At 36.3% G+C, this 22178-nt stretch overlaps 1 protein-coding gene and 1 non-coding gene across 2 annotated transcripts in view; one reads left to right on the top strand and one right to left on the bottom strand.

Moving 5' to 3' along the window:
• Nadk1b (NAD kinase 1b) overlaps window positions 1–3408 on the bottom strand; it is a 137915-nt gene extending 134507 nt beyond the window's left edge. Inside the window, exon 1 of the mRNA XM_067771409.1 lies at window positions 2569–3408. Within this exon, the coding sequence (XP_067627510.1) occupies window positions 2569–2774 (206 nt within the window). The 5' untranslated portion in view covers window positions 2775–3408. The remainder of the gene's footprint in view (window positions 1–2568) is intronic.
• Window positions 3409–5002: 1594 nt separating this feature from the next.
• On the top strand, window positions 5003–5109 carry TRNAY-GUA (transfer RNA tyrosine (anticodon GUA)). The gene is made up of 2 exons: window positions 5003–5039; window positions 5074–5109. It is a non-coding gene; the product is annotated as a tRNA-Tyr (tRNA).
• The last annotated feature ends 17069 nt before the right edge of the window (window positions 5110–22178 follow it).

Genomic DNA, 22178 nt, shown 5'->3' with positions numbered 1-22178 from the left:
AGGCATCATTTACTAGTTCACAACGCAATTACATATGTAAACATACACATATACATAGAAGAAAGTGTTCAGGGGAAGGATACAAGCTCATTAGGAATTTCTAACATATTGGGTATAGATCTATGTACATAGTATAACGCTTTAGAAATATTTGGCAACTTTTACCGTGAAGCGCTGTACCACCGTTCTCTATATGAAACACAGGGATTCAAGGGGTTGTGTAGCGGAATATATAGCTTCTCCAACCCAATTGTCAACCTCACCTTCGAGCGGCGAATCCCGTTTCACTAACAGACGAGGCTCTGGCGACCCCAAGCTCCTCATGGAACTTGGGGGTGGGGAGGGAGGGATGGCCTGAAGGTTCAATGTGGCCATATAAATCGTTCCCGATATGGTCGGGCCAGCACCTTAATGGTGCTGTGTTACCGGAGCGTATCGGATCTGTATCCGACAAAAGACCATCACATCGATAACACTCCCCAAAGCCTTCGGGGAGTAACCTAATCGCTACAACAACAACAACAACATATGAAACACAGAGGCTAGTCAACAACCGCAAAAAGGTAAAAGTTAGTTGGTTGTAGATCTACATTGGTTGATGTGTTTGATATTTTTGATTTCTAGCTAATTTCTTTGTTATTGTTGACTTTTGTTTAAAATCAAAACAGTATGCAAATCATATAAATCTATCATGGTTCGCTACTAGCATCATCAGGTACTAGGCCAACTCTGGTGCGAGCGTTTTGATTTGATCTCGTTCCACAATTTAAGTCGCCTTAGTTTGATTAACTATGGAGTTCTTGTTTGGTGGAAAGCCACACAAAAAACAACATACCTCAAAAAATTAGAGGGGGTATGCAGACTATCGATGCTTTGCATTACGGGAGCCCTGAAAACAACCCCGACGGCTGCACTGTATGCCATTCTGCACATTCCACCTGTAGACCTGGTAGCAAAGAACAAAGCGTTAACGACCGCAACCAGGCTCGATGCTTCGGGGCAGCTGGAGCGCCGACCATATGGCCATAGTAGTATAGCGTCCTCAGTCACAAGACGAACAGACTACATGATTCCCTACCTGCACTTTGAGGGAGATCTTAAGGCCACAATAGAGGTGGACGGTTGGCGCAAGGGTGCGCAAATGGCGGACGAGGCGATACATGTGTACACCGATGTTTCCAAAATAGTGGAAGGAGTAGGGTCTGCGGTATACTGCGCTGATCCGGAATTAAGCAGATCCTACAGGCTGCCGGATTACTGTAGCGTTTTCCAAGCGGAAATATTAGCCGTAACCAAAGCAGTAGAAACCCTGGAAGAGAATAGCTTAAGCTGCAACCGTGTTAATTTTTATATTGACAGTCAAGCAGCAATTAAGGCAATAATCTCGCATAGCACAGCATCTAAATGCGTGTTAGAGTGTAAGCAGTCTCTGGAGAGAATCGGGACAGGGAGAAGCATACATCTATATTGGGTCCCAGGGCATATGGGAATAGATGGGAATGAAAAAGCGGACGAATTAGCTAAAAAGGGCGCATCCCTTGAAGCTTGCTCCGTAGACGTCCCAATTAGATTGGGCGAGATTAAGCGAAGGCGAGAGGTGCACATGATCGACCAAGCAGAAAAGGCGTGGGTTCAAACGCGGGGCTGTAAAGTGTCGAAGATTATGTGTAGGTCTTACAACCTTAGACTAACACAGTTGCTTCTATCATTAAAAAGAGAGAACTGTAGACTCATGACGGGTATTCTGACTGGACACTGCCTTCTGGCGTCACATGCCTTTAAATTAGGCTTGGTCAGTGATAGCAGGTGTAGGAAGTGCGGGTTGGAGGGAACGATCGAGCACGTTCTGTGCTCGTGCCCTGCACTTGCCAGGTTAAGACTCCAGCTATTAGGAGTGATACAGCTGTCAGATCTAGAAGCAGCAAGTGGCTTAAGTCCTAGGAAGCTTCTAGTATTTGCCAAGAGGACGGAGTTATTTTATAACATAGGTCCTGGTTTTTGATAGGGTTTTTCAGTTTGGTCGTTAAAACAAACTTCTGGTAACACTACGGACTCAATCAGTCTATGTGAGGTCCTCATGGACCGGCCAGTTCAACCTACCTACCTACCTTGATTAACTATCCTGATCAAAGATGAAGGTCAAATGCCTAAATAATTTTTAAGCTGCAATGATCTCTGATTCTGAGCATTTGAACAGAGCTATGAAGAAGTTTATCAACTTTAAGTAATAAAAAAAATAAGCTATACAATAAAATTGCTAAATCATCATAGGTACCATTTAAATACCTAATTTGGAAATAGCATGTGAATTTACGCAGCCGGCAATAAAGCAGTAGGCTGACCCTATCTATTATTTAAGTGATAATTATAAAGTTAACAAAATGACAAAGCAATATCAACCAAAAGGCGTACCGATGACTCATTTAAAATGGAGAATGCTTGAAATAAAGTTAAGTTATCTAATATGGTAATAATATGCATGCGCTTATTTAATGAATAGACATAAAACGAGCTCTCTAAATTTAAATAATAAGAAAACGTTTTTTCAGCTTTACATTGAAAACTTACCACCATTCACGCATTGCCTCCACGTTTGGCGCTGATGAGGCATCTCCAGCATTGCTGCGATTGATACCCAGAAATTTTTGTTGTTGCTGATACTCTTGGTATGCCGCACCGGCATCATTCGTAGCAGACGATATGCACTCCAAGGCTGGTGAACTGCTATGTAGGCCATTCGCATTACTTGTTGTCGTTGCTGTTGTCTGCGACATTTTTATTTTTTTTTGTTTGCGTTTTTCTTTGTTTATATACTTATATACAAACGGTTTTGATTTATTTTCTTTTATTGTTTAATATAATAGGTACACTTATCAAAAGTTGGTTATTGAAAAACGTTAAGGGCGCTGACGAAAATACCTGCAGATTTTATTAACAACTCAGTGAACCAATATAACCTTCTACTAACAAATTAAAAAGAGTGATAAAGGTCAGTTCCTTTGTTAACAAAAAATCGACATAAGCGCGGGTGAGTGCGTGTCAATTGAAGTGATATCAAATGCAAGCTCCTACCGCCCTACGATAAATTTGTTGTTGCCTGTTGTGGTAGCTACTTAATCAGATCATTTAATGAAAATGCATACAGCCTTTGTGGATTTAAACCAGTTTCGCCATAATTTAATAGCTGTTTTCTCTTAATTTTTCTGCTTTTTTATTTGCTTTACTATTCAATATTACGATCAAGATAAGTTCACTTTACACTGATGAAATCAGCAAATTCTCACAATGCTTGGTGCAGTGCTTCAATTGTAATTAGCTCTATCAGGACAGCATTATTTTTTTCTAAGACAAAACACAATTTATTTTTAAGCACAAAATGTACGATACTTTGCAGCAAAACAAGTTTTTATTTATTTATTTTTCTCATCATTTTCCATGATTGTCAAATCTGCTCTGTAAACTTTGACAGTTCGAAAATGCAGTGCTGCCGCACGGCGAGAAACTTTAACATTATTACCTATGTAAAAAAAAGAATCTGTTGAAATAACATTATTTCCGGCTTAAGTGCAGAATACATACATTTGTTAAATTCAAAAAAATTATATGAGTATCGGTAGTGGTGTTTATAGTGAGTTCAACCGTAAAATTTTTTTTGGTGCAAATAATAACTATAGGGGTAATTCTACGTCAAAAGGTAAATTTTAAATTTTTTTAAAACAAAATATCTTTGAAACTGTTGAGTCAATCTTGAAATGTAATGTCTTTAGATAGGTAATAAAACAAGTTTTGTTTGATATATAAAACATATATATTTAGAAGAAATTTCTATAATAAAATTATGTTTTTATGGGAAAATGATTGCTAACTTATCATAAATCGAATAATAAGCCGAAAAAATGTGTTATTGACAAAATACTTTAATACTACCGTGTTGAAGATAATTTCATTACCTTTAATTTGTATATATATCTTTATATTAGAAGGTATAACTTGATTATTTAGGGGCGAAAAACAATGAAGGTGTCATATGAGTTCAATTATTTGTATCGATGTATGTAGGTATATATATGATGTTATTTATGTATGTATGGGTTTATGCGTTGTATTAAATAATTGCAAAAATACATAATGTATAACATTGCTAATTTTTTGTTGTTAAAATATACGTCAAAGGTAAACTATTTAAAATTTTGCATTCGTGAACGAGCTGATATTACCTTATAACTCTTATGTTTATTGTTATGTTAGCCGATCCAACACCGGCTGCGCCATGCACAGTAATTCTGCGTAGAACACCTTTCTGCATAGGCGGCCTTCGGCCGCGCTTATAAAAGATAACCCTGGGCTACGCTATGCCAAGGCCGGGTGTGTGGTATAACCGTGGCTGCCGCTACGGTGATGTCCTTCTGCGTAGTACACCCTTCTGCTTTATATATTCACAACAATCTGCGCAGAAGGGTGTACTACGCAGAAGGACATCACCGTGGATCGGCTAACATAACAATAAACATAAGAGTTATAAGGTAATATCAGCTCGTACACGAATGCAAAAAAGAGCTTTTTTCAAATTTTTGATAAATAAAGACTAGAAAAGTTAAAGATATATATACATAAGATGAAAGGTATTGTTATCGATTTTTTAATTTTTGAAATCCATCCACTAGTTTCGGAGATATTTTGATTTGAAAAATTCATAATTTCGCCTTTTGACATGGAATCACCCCCAAACCTTTCATTTGCACCAAAAAAGAAATATACCGTTGGAATCAGCATAAAAATCTCTATAAAGTCCGATTTTTTATTTTGACAAATGTATGTATTCTGCACTTGTTACTTATTTCCTATGTAAATACCAGAGCTCTGTTAAAAGAACATTATTACCTATGTAAATACAAGAGCTCTGTTAAAAAATGTGTTTTTGACTGTAAAATCACGAATGTGAAAAACAAGCAATACAAACTGACGTTGCTCAAGTGAGTGATTTTTCACCAAAGCTTACAAGCCTTCGATAGCTCAGTTGGTAGAGCGGTGGACTGTAGAGGCATACGATTCAATACAAATTGAAGCGCAGATATCCATAGGTCGCTGGTTCAAATCCGGCTCGAAGGATTGAATTATTTTTTTTTAAATTATTTACGTATGATTTTCATTATCTTTGTTTTTGACTTTCTTTGAATTTATCGAGCACCGCTAAGGCACGCTCAATTATATGGTTATCTCATAATCTCATCAGTTGATTTTATTATTTTCATTTCACGGACATAGGGATTAGAGGTTTACGCCGATTACTATATCGGCGGCGGTGGCGGCGCGCCGGTGTACGCCGGTGTTCTTGCTTTAAAAAGCTTTTTTCTATTTAAAAAAAATAATATTTAGGAAAGGTTTTCTTTGTACATATGTATTTAAGGGAATCAACGTATTGGCGATTTGTGAAAGATCCAGGGGTTTTGCCTCAAAGTCTCGCGGATCGTTCAAAAAATTTCAAAAGCGGCTCCTTCCGGAGGGCCTGTCCTTCATTCAGGGAGGCTTCGAACCTAGCCCCAGTCTAAGGGACTGGTACTGCTGCGTCTGCCGAAAAAAAATTTAAGTACTTAAAATGGTCACACTTTTGTCTGTATGTCTCGTACAAAGCGTAGATGTTCTGGTCTAACTTCTAATACTCGTTATCGACACGATTTCTTTAAATTATTGTGGTCACGCACAAATGCGATTTCCGGTTGCTATTCATGATCTTTTAATACTCATGGACCTCATGGCACAGTTTTAACGATGAGCACCAACGCTGGCCTATTGTTAATCGCGCCAAAGGGGGCATCTAGTTTTTTCCCGTAGTGCGAACAGTAGCAATCCTGTTCACCACCAGTCGCTACCACGCCTTCTGAGCCTCATACACCATGCCAGCACAGAAGCTATAGCAATGCGACTTCGAACTCATACCTTCGTGAACATCACCAGCAGCTCTATGTCTAGCTCCGAAGACTTTCTAACGGATTTTTTTTGTTGCGCTATGCTGCCGAGCTACACCAGAGTACCACCTTGAAACGTTAGGGAGCAACTATTCGGCCAAGGATGCCGCCCTCGAAATCATAAGCAGTCCAAGGTGGATATTATTGCGTAACTCAAGGGTGAAAATAGTATAATCCTACATAATTTAAATTTTACAAGGACCCTGGTTCCTTTTTTTTATGTATACCAAAATTTGTAGACGTTTGTGTTAGAAACATTGATTTCAACAGTATTCTCTAAACCAAAACGATATTTTAGAATGAAAGTCCACCGATTTTAAGTTGAAAGATGTTAAGGTTATACGCTCAGTTCAAACTTTTGTTTTCCGGCCTTTTGATACAAGAATTCATTATGAATAACCGCGTAGCCTCAGTTTTCAAACTTGGTCGACTGACCACTAGAGTAGTAGCCCACCAAGTCATTTGTTCGACTGTCTGGGGAAAACTTTTGCTTCGCCACTTTTCTGGCGAAGAACAAAGCCTCACCTGGTAAATATATGTGCCTACGTATTCACATATGTAACAGGAGCGGAAAAGTGTAAGTCCCCTCTCTCCATAAAGATTTGGGCTGCCAGAGCCTCGCCGGCTAAATAAACAGGATTCGCCACAGGTAGGTGGGTGGGGTTCAAAATTACGTTGGGAAAGCTAAAGATTTCGCTGGGGTTGCCAAGACCCAAAAAAAACTGGGTACATAAAAGATTTCCTTATAAATAGGACTAAATATTGATATTTTTAAATAGCTAGCTAGTCTTCTTTTTAACAAGAAGCGTACCTACGAAAAACTTAATTTTGGCGTCAGTTAACTTTTTGGTGATCAAATAAACATTCCGGCTGACCTAAGAGAATCCGAGCTAGGGAGAAATAAAATCACAGGTGGAACAACATGAGTTGACCAAGAGCAGCTTACGTGTTCGACTTCTGAGCTCATATGAGCAATGTATTGTCAGCCGTTAAAGCCTTGGCCAACCCATGACCCACTATCCGAAAGTTTTAGGGAATGTTATCGATGTTGATGGTCCTTTGCCGGATATATGTAGTTCCGGTACGTTTCAGTAACAAGCAAATGCTCAAGAAATTCCCATGACAATTTGTCGGGGTGTCAGCGAAACCACCGGGGTCTAAATGACTTCTCTCCCGAAATAATGAAAAGTTGTCGAGAGCAGCTCAGCAATTTACAAATTACCCATGACCTAAGCAGTCATTAGCTCAACTCCTTATTGCATCTTGGCATTTCAATAAATTAACTGTAAGAATACCTCATAGGACAGCCACCATTGTCCGCTTAGAAGATGCGGCAGTAGCCTGGCAGCTTCTTTACCTATTCCCCTCTTTGTATAGTGAGTGTAGTTTGGGGTGTTCACCAACCAGCACTCAAATCTTCGAATTAAATTTTCCCACGAAAATATAAGTTATTGCAAGCACCCTACTTTACATATACCTTCGTACCAGCTTCCTGTCCCGTAAAATCAAGAGGTAGCTGATCTTGTCAGTCTCAGTCGCGGTGGATCCTGAGGGCGGGTCTGAGGGATCTTGTATCATCTCGTGAATAGAAACAATAACATTTAAGTTGAGTTTTCATAGATTTGGTATGATTTGGACAACATAGTTAGCATGTCTTTATAAGTAACCCCCGTAGCACAACATGCCCAAGAACTTTCTCTTGTAAATGATGGACCGGACATCGGTTTAGGTAATTACGCATAACCCTCTCTATTCGAAGCCTTGGAGGGCAACACAGAGTATCCTGCAGTCTTTAAGAAAGTATTTTAGACCGCATACTTACCTATTAGACATATAGAAGGAGCGATTAAAAAATGATTGGGTATGAAGGACTATTGAGAGGCTTGGTCCGCTATTGGAATACAGGTAACTTTGGCCATAGTCCACGTTTAAGATATATACATAATATCATTTAACGCAGATGGCTTCAACAGTCGCCAAAAGGGCCAGTGTGTGATGCAAATTAATTCAACTCATGGACAAACGCTGTTGTCCGATACTACCGTGCAGAACCAAGATCTTGTGTATCAATGTGAGGACTTGTTGCGGAGCTGAGAGGGGCACCTTTATTTGAGGTGCGAAAATAAATGTAATTTCTTCATGTTATTAATATAATCTACTAATTGGTTATTAAGTTTCCAAATATAAACCGGATGCCATAAATGTGCCACTCACACTTACGTTAGAAACTCAAATATGTATTTACATACGCCTCCCTACACATCTCTTCGCATATTACAAGTATCCAAAATGTAGCGCCAAATTTACAAAAATAGATTTGTTTTTGTTATTATGGGACGTGAATAATTTCGCTTTAGGAACAAAACAATAACAAATGATTTGAAATTTCGAAAATAGAATGAAAGGAATGTGTGTAAGACGAGATGTACGGGCGACGTTTAATAATTCTTTGATTGCAGTGACTATCGCAACGAAATAGAGGCTAAGCACGTAATACATAAGGCTCAAAACCGGTAATCAGATTTCGGCTATTAAAAGTGCTTGAAGCCTTAACAAGCTTTCATAAATACAAAAGAAGTTACAAATCTGTTGAAGTCTATAGCACCATATTTGCTCAAATTAAAGAGAGATGAGATATCAAACGAGAATATTGGACGATGCTATGCAACTCACTTCTGAATATGCTTGTCGTGCTGGGCTCCCTTTGCTGCGCTCTAAATCCATTTCAGCATCTCTCGACGATTTCATCTCAAAGTCAGCTTCATAGAGATGAAGCAGTACGCTTCTTTACGAAAAGACCTAAACACAGTTTGGAACACATTCTGCAACGATATAGGACCAAGTTCTCAGGCGAACACAACGGCTCCTCTCTACTCCTCGAGGTATATACCGAACCTCACTGGGAATTCACTTTATCTAGAAACTATGGAATTCCTAAGGAATGTGTATTTTAGAAGTATCATATAAACATATGCAAGACCAAATGTGACCTAAATTCCTTTTAAAACTCTGATATCCGAAGCTGAAAAAAGCCTGCCTTTAAAGACATTATTCTACACAATTTTTAATTATTGAGAAAGTATTTACTATCGTCCAAGGACTAAGAGGCGCCAAGAACATGATGGGGACACTTTCGTCCAACTCCACAGAGTCTCTGTCTACCTCCTTCCTCCAGACTTGTATTTCAAACTCAAGACGTGTTGAACTACCACCTGGCCTCCTTAAACTCTAATGCCCAGCAATCTGAATATATCTTCGTCTGATTATCTGACGACCGCCGTGGTGTGATGGTAGCATGCTCCGCCTATCGCACCGAAGATCTTGTGTTCACGCCCCGGAATTTTAGAAACAAGTTTTTTCAATTAGAAAAAAGTTTTTCTAAGCGGGTTCGCCCCCGAGTGTATTTCCGCCAAGAAAAGCTACTCAGTGAAAACTCATCTGCCTTGCAGATGACGATCGGAGTCGGCATAAAACATGTAGGTCCCGTCCCACCAATTTGTAGGCAAGAATCATCACCAATGTCTCGAAATAGGAGATTTAAGTTGTGACACATATTATAAGCCTCGATCAAATAGTTTTGTAGGCAAGAGCGTTTCTTTCGGTGTTGTTAGACAAAAGGCGGAACTCAAAACCTCTAGGAGCCGCCTGAAAATCGTATTTCTGGCTCTTTCGAAGAAAACCATTTTCGCAAAATCTGTAAGACGAATTGTTTTAGCGTAATTGGAAGTGCTACCGCATCACCTCACGGACTATTTAAGACCTTGTTGACTTGTATATATTGTATGGCGACATCTGCGTTCTATGCAAGCTTTAACTCATTCATTCCATCTAGAAACGACTGGGTATAGGGAGTCATCTGGAAGCGTTGGTTAGTTTACTGGTTCACGTATGGGTTGAAGATAAGGGTTGTAGACGCTATTTTGCAGTAGCCCCATGTGAGCCGCACGTTGCAGCGGCCCTATCACTGTAATGCCTTCCTAGGAGTAGTTATCGCGGGTATGGGAGCTGTGGATAGAATGATATCCAGCCACATCAACTCGGATCACCAAACAACTTTCAAAGGCCGACTGTGGTGTAATCAAGTGCCTAGGCATCACTAACGTTTCCATGTAACTATATTAAGGTTCAGTTCCTCTGCGTTCTGGGCTAAAGCAGTATCCCAGTGTGACCCCTTAGCCCGTATAGGTGCACCTGAACCGGCGGTAGGTAATTTAAAGTTCCGCAGCTTAGCAAACGCTTTAATGTTGTTTTAGTTGTTGTAGCAGTGCTCAAGCGCTTTAATGTTGTTGTTGTTGTAGCAGTGCTCAAACGCTTTAATGATTGGTGGGTATGACGTATAGCTGGGAAACCCTTCTGTTTCAGCTCAATGGAGAAGGCTTAGGTTGCATTATCGAGTTACTTCATGTTTACCCCACCGGGGAGCTACCGATACCGACACGTTGTTTTAATATTGGCCTATTATCGATAACGAAACTGTCGTCGAGTTATCGGTTTGTTATCGGCTTGATACCGCGGAGTCATCGGCTTCCTATTAGTTTCGTATCGGCTTGATATCGAGATTTTGCACCGATTTTATGTTGAAGTTTTTTCGGTATCTGATTCATAATAAACCGATAGTCCTCGATAACAAATCGATATTCGCCAAAAACAAATTAATAACATTCCGATAACAAATCGGCCACTATTTCGATCAATTTTTGATAAGTTGATAATTTTTTTAACACGTCGGTATCAAAATCAATATATTTTCGATAAAAGAGCGATAACTCGCGGATTCAAATCAATAGCTCATAGATAACGTTTGTAATCGATAGAAAATTAATAGCATTTCGATAGCAAGTTAACAACTCGTATGTGCCTCTTCGATAACAAATTGATAAGAAATAGTTAGCCCATCAATAACTCGTAGATCCGCAGGGTTTGTTATCGGCTTGATACCGCGGAGTTGTAACAGCAGCCTTATGATTTCACCCTGTTTCCTACTTGGTGCAACCCTGTTGTCTATTGTGAATGGACAACAGGTGTTGAAACAAGTTGGAAACGGGGAGGTCGGCAAAAAAAGAAGAAAAGGCGGCCATCATTTTTGAGGATACACATTTTTGGGACTTGGCGAACACGGTTGGAGAAAAAATTAAATTGAAATAAGTGATTGCATTTAAAGATTAAAAAAAAACCAAACTATTGTGGAAATTGTATTCCTATATACTTTTTATAAAACCGCAACATAAATGAATAAGAAGAACGATATTAAACCGAAATAAAATCTGTGGTCGCAAATAATGAGAGTGCCTGTGCGTGATGGCGTGCGTGCACGCAAGGAGAACGATTTTCCTGGAGGTTCAACAGGAGTTCACATGGCGACCGTGACCAAGGTAGGTGGTGGTGTGGGAACATTTTTTCTGGGAGATAAGTAAAGTGGCAGTGCGTGAAAAGGAAGAATTCTAATAAAATTAAACAAAAAAATGTAATTACAGCAGAGATAATACGATAATCGCTTAAATAATAGGAATATCTAAAAACTACAACTAAATATATCGGAAAAAACCCTAACCTAAATACTTGGAGAAAAGAAAATTGTTTAATAAAAGAAACTAACACTAAGACTAAACTAAACAGAGATAATTCAACAATAATATTTTAAATAATAAAGGTATACTAAAAATTACAAATAAATAAATTTGTATAAGGTGTGTAGGTATCTGCATATAAATCGCGGCGAAAAGAGAATATACGTAGTGCATTTTAAAACGACGTATGCATATACATTGACACGCTTTGTGAAAATTTAATTACTTTCCAACACATTCAATACTTTTAAAACACATTAAAAATCTATTAAATTCGTAATATATCCTATAATTTGGAAATATATAAAAAAAAATAAAAAAAAAACAAAAAAAAACAAAAAAAAAAAACAGAAAAAAAAGATAAAAACAAATAACATTTAATACAAAAATTTTTTTAATACAACAAAAAGAAACATTTTGCTGTGAAACGGTGCGGCCGACACTTTAAATAATGAAATTGCAATACATTTTTTCATTTACTGAACATTTTGCTGTGAAACGGTGCGGCCGTCACGTTAAACAATGAATATATTTTTGATGAAAACGGTTCGTCCGTAAAAATTCTAAAATAATTAATGCTTTTTAGTGCAACTGTGCGGCCGTCACGTAAAATTTAATGATTTTTTTGTGCAACGGTGCGACCGTCACGTTAAACAATATTTTAATAGATACTAAATTGCAATAAACATATCACGTCTAAAATTAATACTGTCTTGGAAAATTGGAAAAATAGATCAGGATTCTCTCTTATATACCGTATATGGTAGCACACCCGGTATAAACAAAAAAATTTAATTCATTGTTCACAGGGAATACAACCCAGCTGTCTCTCAAGTGACTCCAACTTCAAATAAATAACAAATTTATTCAATTCATTAATTTTACTTCAACATTCAATACAAAATTCAAATTAGATTATAAAATCATTTTAAATTTCTTTTCAATCAAAATTGACATTCATAACACAAACTTGCCACTTTTATTAATTCAACTTAGGTGATAAAACCATTTCATATTCCCTTTCAATTCAAATTTGTTCACATTCATGTCTCAGATATGCAGCAACAATTCAATTTAGGTTAATACAATATAGGTTATAAAACCATTTGAAATCTCTCCTCCATTCAAATTTGTTCTTATTCACAACTCAAACAATTTAAAATTGAAAACCATTCCAAATTTCTTTTTCATTCAAATTCGTTCATATTCATACCTCAAACTTGCAACTTTTTCACATCTCGATTTATACTAGGTACAAACACACGCCATATTGGCAATTTATACCATTTGGGCAATTTATTACGCAATTTATCATATAATAAATTGTAATAACAAATTGCCAATTTAAAAAAAATTGCGTAATAAATTGTTTCAAACTGTAAATACAACCTTGTAAAGTGTGTTTATTGAGTAGATTTAAACGTCAGCTGCGCATGGCTCAACTATATGGTTGGCTCATCTCATCAGCTGATATTATTTTTTTCATTTCACTGGAGTAGGAATTGTCAAAAGAGGATGGCAAACTCAAAATGAAACCAAAACATTGAACACATTATCTTACAACACACAAAAATTTTAAAGTTTTATGTTTTCATTCCATTCCATTCACCTAATTCCAACACGCACATTTTGACATTCTGAACACAGGTATGTTATTGCTGTAGAGATGAGCCAACCGGCCATCAAATTACTATTGTGTAAGCTAAATTGAGTTGTATGAACACCACTCAATTTGAATTGATATTGCCTCAATTTATTTTTCTGTTTGAACATAGCATTAGACTATAAAATCATTTCATCCTTCCTTTTCATTAAAATTTATTAATATCCAAGCATACAAAGCTGCAAGTGTAAGAGTCTTCCTTCTGCTAATGTCAAATTTCGAAACAAAATTCAAAGAATTGAGAGAAAATTTCTTTAAAATTAAAAAACGCGTTTTACATACAGGTCGTTCTTTACCGACAAGGCAAGAGAAGTTAGATAAATATAAAAATTCTTTAATTGAGGCATATAATAACATTTTAGTAGAGGTAAATGGTCATTTTGAAAACCGACCCAGACCAATTGCTGTGAATAAAAGTTTATCACGTTGTAGGGAAGAATTAATTAAATGTTTTACAAAACTTAACTGCACAGTTAAAGTACCAACCAACTACATCGACTTAGTCCAAGATAACACTTTTATATCAGATACTGATCGGGAAGAAAAAGAATCCTTCGACGCATACAAAATCGAATCTGAGGAAGAAGAAGAATTCTCTGACCCATCAAAGCCGGAAACACTCGACAGTCGTATCGGTGAAAAAAATTGTTCTTTACCTCATACTGAAAATATTTCGTTACAAGAAAACGTCTGTGGTTTCGATAACCCAGTCGTTACATCAAACAATCCTTTAGGGCTTTTAACAACTTTCTCAAATTCCAACCAATCTCGTACTAATTTTCTAGAACCAACAATAATGGCTACACCAGAGCAAAAGAGGCAGTTTATTGGGTCGTGGGCGCCCTTATTCAGGGAAAACTATAACGGTGAACCCTTAGCGCTAGACTCCTTCATAGATAAAATTGCACTAGTAGAAGGATGTATAGATCCAGATCTTGTGCCAACTTTCATTTTATTGGTTAAATCGAAGCTCGAAGGGAAAGCAAGAGAAGCAATTCCGACAAATATAACATCTATCCAAGAAATTAAAGATGCGCTTAAAAGTCGAATAAAGCCAGACAATTCAAAAGTCGTTGCAGGGAAAATAGCTTCACTAAAGGTTACGAACAATAATTTAACCGAGTTTGCTAAACGAGTAGAGAAATTATCTGATGCTTTAGAGAGGTCTCTAATTATCGAGGGAATATCAAAAGACAAAGCGCACGAGATGGCAGTCGAACAGTCAGTAAACGTTTGTAGGCTAAATACGCGCTCAGACTTAAGGCTCCATTACTGATACTTAACATAGACTTGACTTGGCTTGCGAACTGTCACTTACAGTTCTGTTAAATGAACATTGCATGTTACTGATTACTCAAAACTTAACTTGACTTAGAAGTCTGTTGAATTTTGATTTTCTATGTAAGTTCTAAGTGACGTTTACATTTTGAGATGCCATTTGTTTGTTTCCATTTCATTTTGACATTTTGTCAAACAAATTGACATTTATTTAAAAATAAATATCAACGCTGATTATGATGCCAGATTTTATGCGCCAAGTGGAGTATAATCGTGGCTAAGTTGCCAAGTTTACGCCAAGTCAAGTCAAGTCTATGCTAAGTATCAGTAATGGGGGCTTAAGTCAAATCAATTCTCGCATCAACCTCCTTTAGTGACGCAAAATACGACGTAGCAAAAATGATAGTCGAACAAAACAATCAGGCTACAGAAAGACAGGTATTATCTTTTCGATCAAGGTTTAACAATCAAACCAACTTTCGCAATAACAATAGAGGCAATAACTACTACAACAATAATAGATACAACAACAATAGTAATTTCAACAGGTTCAATAACAATAATAATTTCAATAGGTACAACAACAATAATAATGGTAGATACAATAATAACAATCAAAATAGGCAAAACAACAACTATAGGCAAAACAACGACAATCGAAACAATAATAACTCGCGTAACACTAGCAACAGTCAAAATAGGCTAGAAAACAGAACCAATACTAACGCCGGAAGTTCAAATACGCGAAATAATGCAAACGTTCGTTCTTTAAACTTGGACGCCCCTCAGCAGCGAACACTGAGGGACGAGGAGATAAACGAATAAATATTAAAAATATTTTTTGTCTAAACCTAAATTACTCAGATTTTATCGAAACTCATATAACCGGATCTAACAAATTATGTACATTTTTACTAGACACGCAAGCTGACATTTCGCTGATTAAAATTTCAAGCTTAAATAAGCACATTCCCATTAACTATGACGATATAGTTAATATCACAGGCGTTACATCAAATTCTGTTCCCTACCATAGGTAAAATAAACATAGACCTAAATTTTTATAATAATCTAGTCGAACATAGTTTACACGTGGTAAACGATGACTTCAATATCCCATCAGATGGTATACTGGGTAAAGACTCTTCATCATAACAAATGTGTAATAAATTATTCAAATAGTAGTATCTCATTCTGGGCAAATAAAATAGTCATTATGCCAGTCCTACACGGAATAAAAAGAGATATGTGTATTATACCACCAAGATGTGAAGTTTTTCGAATTTTCGACTTAGGTTACTCAACAACTCCACTTTTCGTTGAATCTCAAGAAATACAAAAAGGCGTATTTACCGCAAGATGTATTATAAATTCCAATAATCCAATCATAAAATTAATCAATACCACAAATGAGGTACAATTCGTACACAAAAATTATATTAAAGCAGAAAACTTATCTAATTATCACGTCTACGTAATCGACAAAACTAAGTCAGATGTGAAGCGAATTAACGAAATAACTTCGATTTTAAAAGATCAAATTCCAAAAGATGCACCATCTGAACTTTTAGATCTATGCATACAATATGCTGACATATTCGCGCTTGACAACGATAAAATGACGTTAAATAATTTTTATGAGCAGAAATTGCGGTTAACCGACAACGAACCAGTGTATATAAAGAACTATCGTCTACCCTATTTGCAGTGGGAAGAAATTAACAGACAAGTTACAAAATTATTAGAAAATGACTTAAAAGAAGAAAGCTATTCTAACTACAACAATCCTCTTATCTTAGTTCCTAAAAAGAAAATAAATGGCAAAAAAGCATACCGAATGTGTGTTGACTTTCGCGCAGTTAACAAGGAGCTAATAGCAGACAAATTTCCATTAGCACGAATTGATGATATTTTAGACAATCTTGGCAGAGCCAAATTTTTCTCAACCTTAGATCTTTTTTCTGGATTTCACCAAATACCATTACACGTATATTCACGCGATATAACCTCATTTTCTACTGATCGCGGAGCATATCGATGGAAGGTATTGCCATTTGGTTTGAACATTGCACCAAATTCGTTTTCTAGGATGATGACCATCGCATTTTCAGGAATACCCCCTAATGTAGCTTTTCTTTATGTAGATGACATTATAGTCATCGGCTGTAGCGAATCCCATCACATTAAAAATGTGTCTAAAGTATTCAATACTTGTAGATCATTAAACCTTAAACTCAATCCAACTAAATGTAATTTTCTAAGACCAGAAGTAACATTCCTAGGACACAAACGCTCAGCTGAAGGTATGTCACCAGACGAATCTAAAATAGACGCAATTCGTAACTATACTAAGCCAACAGACAAGGACGCTGTAAGAAGGTTTGTAGCTTTTGCCAACTACTACAGACACTTTATTCCAAACTTTGCATCTCTGGCAGCACCTCTGAACAGACTGAATAGAAAAAGAGTAGAATTTAAGTGGGACGAGGCATGCGATAAATCTTTTGATGCACTAAGAGCATCCCTAATGTCACCAACGATATTACAATACCCAGATTTTTCCAAACAGTTTACCATTACAGTAGACGCTTCTAAGACGGGATGTGGAGCAATACTCAGCCAAAAACAATTTTTAAGAATATGCGCGCATATAAAGCATAAAAGAACAATTTTACTTGATTTTGAATTTTCTAACGAAATAAAGAATTTCGATACTTTACTTTCGAGGCTAGAAAAAGAAGCCGGAAAACTTAATATTAAGGAAATAGAATGGCCAAAAAAACGATTTAATTTTCAAATACATTACAATTACAAATTTTAAAGAAAGAGGAAATAAGCTTTTACAATTTTTAAAAATTATTTTAATGGATCCAATTGAAACAATCATTGATCAGGAACAAAAATCAAAATTATTAGCAATTTATCACAATGATCCCATCACTGGAGGTCACTGTGGAACGAAAAAATTATACGCCAAATTACGAAACAAATTTTACTGAAAAAACATGACAAAATACATAGCTAATTATGTTAGGAAATGCGAAAAATGTCTTCTGAATAAAGTCAAAATAGGAAATAAAGAAGAACTCGTTCTAACTCCTACTCCTAATAAACCTTTTGCCATTGTCGTAATTGATACCATAGGCCCATTGCCAGAATCGAGATATGGTAATAAGTTCGCGCTTACCATAATCTGCGATCTGACAAAATACTTAGTTACAATATCAATACCTGATAAAAGTGCAAAAACCATCGCGTCAGCACTATTCGAAGGCTTTATTTTAATATACGGGGCTATGAAATTGATTAAATCAGACTTAGGAACTGAATTCAAAAATGAAATTTTTGCAAATTTAACCAGTTTATTAAATATTGATCACAACTTTTCTACACCATATCACCACGAAACCTTAGGAACTGTCGAAAGAAACCATAGAGTTTTTAACGAGTACCTACGTGCGTACTTAGATGATTCCTTTGATGATTGGGATACATATTTGAGATATTTTACGTTTTGGCATAACACAACGCCAAATACGGTATTCGATAATAAACTTACTCCTTTTGAACTAATTTTTGGTAAAAAGGCCATTGTGCCATCTGAACTGAATAACGAAAGAATTGAACCAATTTATAATATCGAAAATTATTCAAAAGAAGTAAAGTACCGAATGCAAAAGTGCCACGCCTTGGCTAAAGAGTTAGTAGAAAAACACAAAATAAGGAATAAAGATGCATATGACAAAAATGCACAACCAATAGTAGTAAACATAAACGATATGGTTTTAGTTCAAAAAGAACCACGGGAAAAACATAAAAACATATATCAGGGTCCATACCTAGTAACAAATATAGACGGTGTAAATGTAACCATTTTGGATAATGAAAACAAAAAATACAAAACGGTACATAAAAACCGCATAAGAGGAGTACCTAGATAAATATAATCGGATGTACCCAATTTCATTTTGAGATAGTCAAAAAAAATTTTTTTTTACTATTTCATTACGATAATAAAGCAAATTTAAACCAAAATTTATCATACTTTAAAACCATACTTAATTTAAGTAAATGCAAATTTAAATAAAAATATGTCAAACGATGAAAACAATACATAACGCAAGTAAAATAAACAAATAGAAAATGTATGTATAAGTTACTATACAAAACCGATATAAATGAAATTTTGAATTACAAAGGAAACAAACAAAAAGGTATAAAAACTATTAATATTCATATATGTAAATATGTAGGCTTAAAGAACAGATCAATGTAATTAATTAAATTAACTAAGCTAACTTACAGAAAAAAGAGAGTAATAAATAAACTATTATTATTCATATATGTAAATATGTAGGCTAACAATAAATGAAAAACTAAGCATAACACATATAAGTACAAATAAATGTAATTAATTAAATTAACTAGATTACCTAGCTATATCTGCCGCAAAGGTTCTAATTCTAAATGTCATTAGTTATATTAAATAAGTTGACTTAACTATATCTGCCACAAAAGTCCAATTTTTTTCTCAAATTGTTCAATTTGCTATTCGGAAGGTATTTAAACCCATACCACTAAAAAAGGTTGAAGCCGACAAACCTGATCAACTTGTCGCCTTCAAACTTTTTTTTCGAAAAGGGGGATGGTGTAACAGCAGCCTTATGATTTCACCCTGTTTCCTACTTGGTGCAAACCTGTTGTCTATTGTGAATGGACAACAGGTGTTGAAACAAGTTGGAAACGGGGAGGTCGGCAAAAAAAGAAGAAAAGGCGGGCATCATTTTTGAGGATACACATTTTTGGGACTTGGCGAACACGGTTGGAGAAAAAATTAAATTGAAATAAGTGATTGCATTTAAAGATTAAAAAAAACCAAACTATTGTGGAAATTGTATTCCTATATACTTTTTATAAAACCGCAACATAAATAAATAAAGACATAAATAAAGAAGAAGAACGATATTAAACCGAAATAAAATCTGTGGTCGCAAATAATGAAAGTGCCTGTGCGTGATGGCGTGCGTGCACGCAAGGCGAACGATTTTCCTGGAGGTTCAACAGGAGTTCACAGAGTCATCGGCTTCCTATTAGTTTCGTATCGGGTTGATATCGAGATTTTGTACCGATTTTATGTTGAAGTTTTCTCGGTATCTGATTCTTAATAAACCGATAGTCGTCGATAACAAATCGATATTCGCCAATAACAAATTAATAATATTCCGATAACAAATCGGCCACTTTTTTCGATAAATTTTTGATAAGTCGATAATTTTTTTAACACGTCGATATCAAAATCGACATATTTTCGATAACAAAGCGATAACTTGCGGATTCAAATCGATAGAAAATTAATAGCATTTCGATAGCAAGTTAACAACTCGTATGTGCCTCTTCGATAACAGACCGATAACAAATCGATAAGAAATGGTTAGCACATCAATAACCCGTAGATCCGCAGGCCTGAAATTCGGCATGAGAATCCTTGAAACCATCCGTTGTAGCCTATACACATTCCATACCATTTTAACATTAACATGTCATTGGAGGTTGCATCCTGCCAAGCGTAGCATACTAAAGACCTTAAGAAATATCACAGCAAGTGCGTCCTGCCACACACTTTAGACTTTAGGATACTAGGATACACTTTTTCTCAACAGACCCAACATTTTAAGCTAAACGTCTTGATAAATATCCACCTAAGAAGCTTGATAATGGGCATGGTAATAGGGTGACTATTCCAAGCAGAAGTTAGTGTTGTTACACCTTCCGCCCTAATATCGGCTTTGAACCCATAAAGAAATAATAGAAATCTCAAAGTTCTGAGCTCTTAATTATGCTGCGACCTCATTTATCGACTTACCTGAATTGGCTACGTTTTTCCGCCAGATCGGCCTCACGTAGGCGCCGCAAGGGTGCTGGCGAGACGGCGGGCGATGCTTGTTGATCCATTGTTAATGTTGCTGACGATTCAGCTGCTGCTGCGGCCGCTGCTGCAGCTTGTTCGGCCACCAAAATGCGCGCCATGACAAGATCTTCCTCTTTCATTTTGGTTGAATTATATTTCTTGCCTATTTGATAATTAGCTTTGATGGAAAGTGGCTAACGTAGGCGAAATAACTTGATTAAAAATGAAATTTGCAATCTTTGATTCCACGAATTTTTCGCACTTTTTTTTTATTTTTATAAATAATTTTTTGCCTATAACACTTTTCACTGCTCACAGGATTTAGAGAATATGTAAGTGCACTTGTACTTAGAACCACGCGCGGATAAATTTGACCCTATTTTTATTCTACGCTTCAATTCGTTATTCGTTCTCTATTTCTTTATTTAAATTTTAGTGAATTCTTAAATAAAAAGCAAAACCATCAATTGTGAGATCTCAAACACACTTCTTCCAAACCTCTCTAGTAGGAAGTCGGAGAATAAAATTAATGCTGGAATGTAAACCGTTTGTTTTTCTGCGAATCTGGATATATCTATATTTTCACTTATTCGAGATTTCGCAACTGAACGTCGTTAAAATCAAATTTGTACTGATGCGTTTGCTGCATAAATCTGTTGAGTTTAACACCAAAATTGTAGAATATCGTGTAGCAATGGCGAGAACAGCAGTGATCGAATGCAACAACAATTACAGCAACAACAACGACTACAATGGAGCCAGCTACAGTGGCGATATTAGCAACAGCACTCAGCTACAACAATGCCGCACTGAAAGCACTTTCGTACAAATATATACATATGTTAACCGCGAACAATACATGGTGAACCAAAGTATAAAGGGCGAATTAATGGTGACTTATAACCATAAAGCCATAACCAGATAAATCAGCTGATCGAACCTACCTTATGGAAAGGAATGTAATCGATTAATGGTGCCATACCATAACGCTAACGCCATAGCCAATCAATTGGCTTTTGGTTTCTCGCCATATCCATAACCTAAAAATATTTGAGTTGGTGAATTTAATAACTTTTTTTTAGATTTTCTTCATTGTTTTGGATACGTTATGATAAGATACTTATTTTTTGTGGAATATGTTTGTAATTTTTGCGTTTTCATCATTTTTATGAAATTTTCACGATTTTTAGGTTAAAGCACCATTAATCGATCACATTGAGATGGTTATGGATATGGGTATGGTTACGACTATGGCGTTTTGGTTAAGGAAGATTAATTTGGCCTTAAGTTATCGAAATCTGCGTTTTCGCCATGCTAACAGAAGCTTCGCGTCCCAGTTAAAGCTGAAGACATTGGTGCTTTATCGGCAACCGTATCGGTAACCTTTTAACAGCTGATTCGACCAACCTTATGAGAATCAATGCAATCGATTATTGGTGCCGCTAAGATCGTAACCGTATCGTAGCCAACCAATTGGGTTTTGGTTTACCGTCGTAACGATAAAGAGCTGATTACGTTAGGGATACGGAAAAAGTGTAAACAAAAGTCAGCTGCTTGGATAGTTTTCAACATAGATGTTTGCGATTCGGTTGGTCGCCCTGTGTTGGTGTGAACGAAAATGTCAAATGAAGCTATCTAATAGATTGCTATCATTGTTTACTATATAGCAGGCATGCTTAACCAACGAAACGATATCATTTCGTTACGATAATCAACGTTAATAAACGAAACGAAGTCATTTCGTTTCGTTTATTAACGTTAAGATCGTCAAATTAACGAAATGATTTCGTTTCGTT

This window comes from Eurosta solidaginis, chromosome 3 (genome assembly GCF_040869045.1).
Source record: "Eurosta solidaginis isolate ZX-2024a chromosome 3, ASM4086904v1, whole genome shotgun sequence".
Taxonomy (NCBI): domain Eukaryota; kingdom Metazoa; phylum Arthropoda; class Insecta; order Diptera; family Tephritidae; genus Eurosta; species Eurosta solidaginis.
This window is presented reverse-complemented; position numbering and strand designations above follow the sequence as displayed.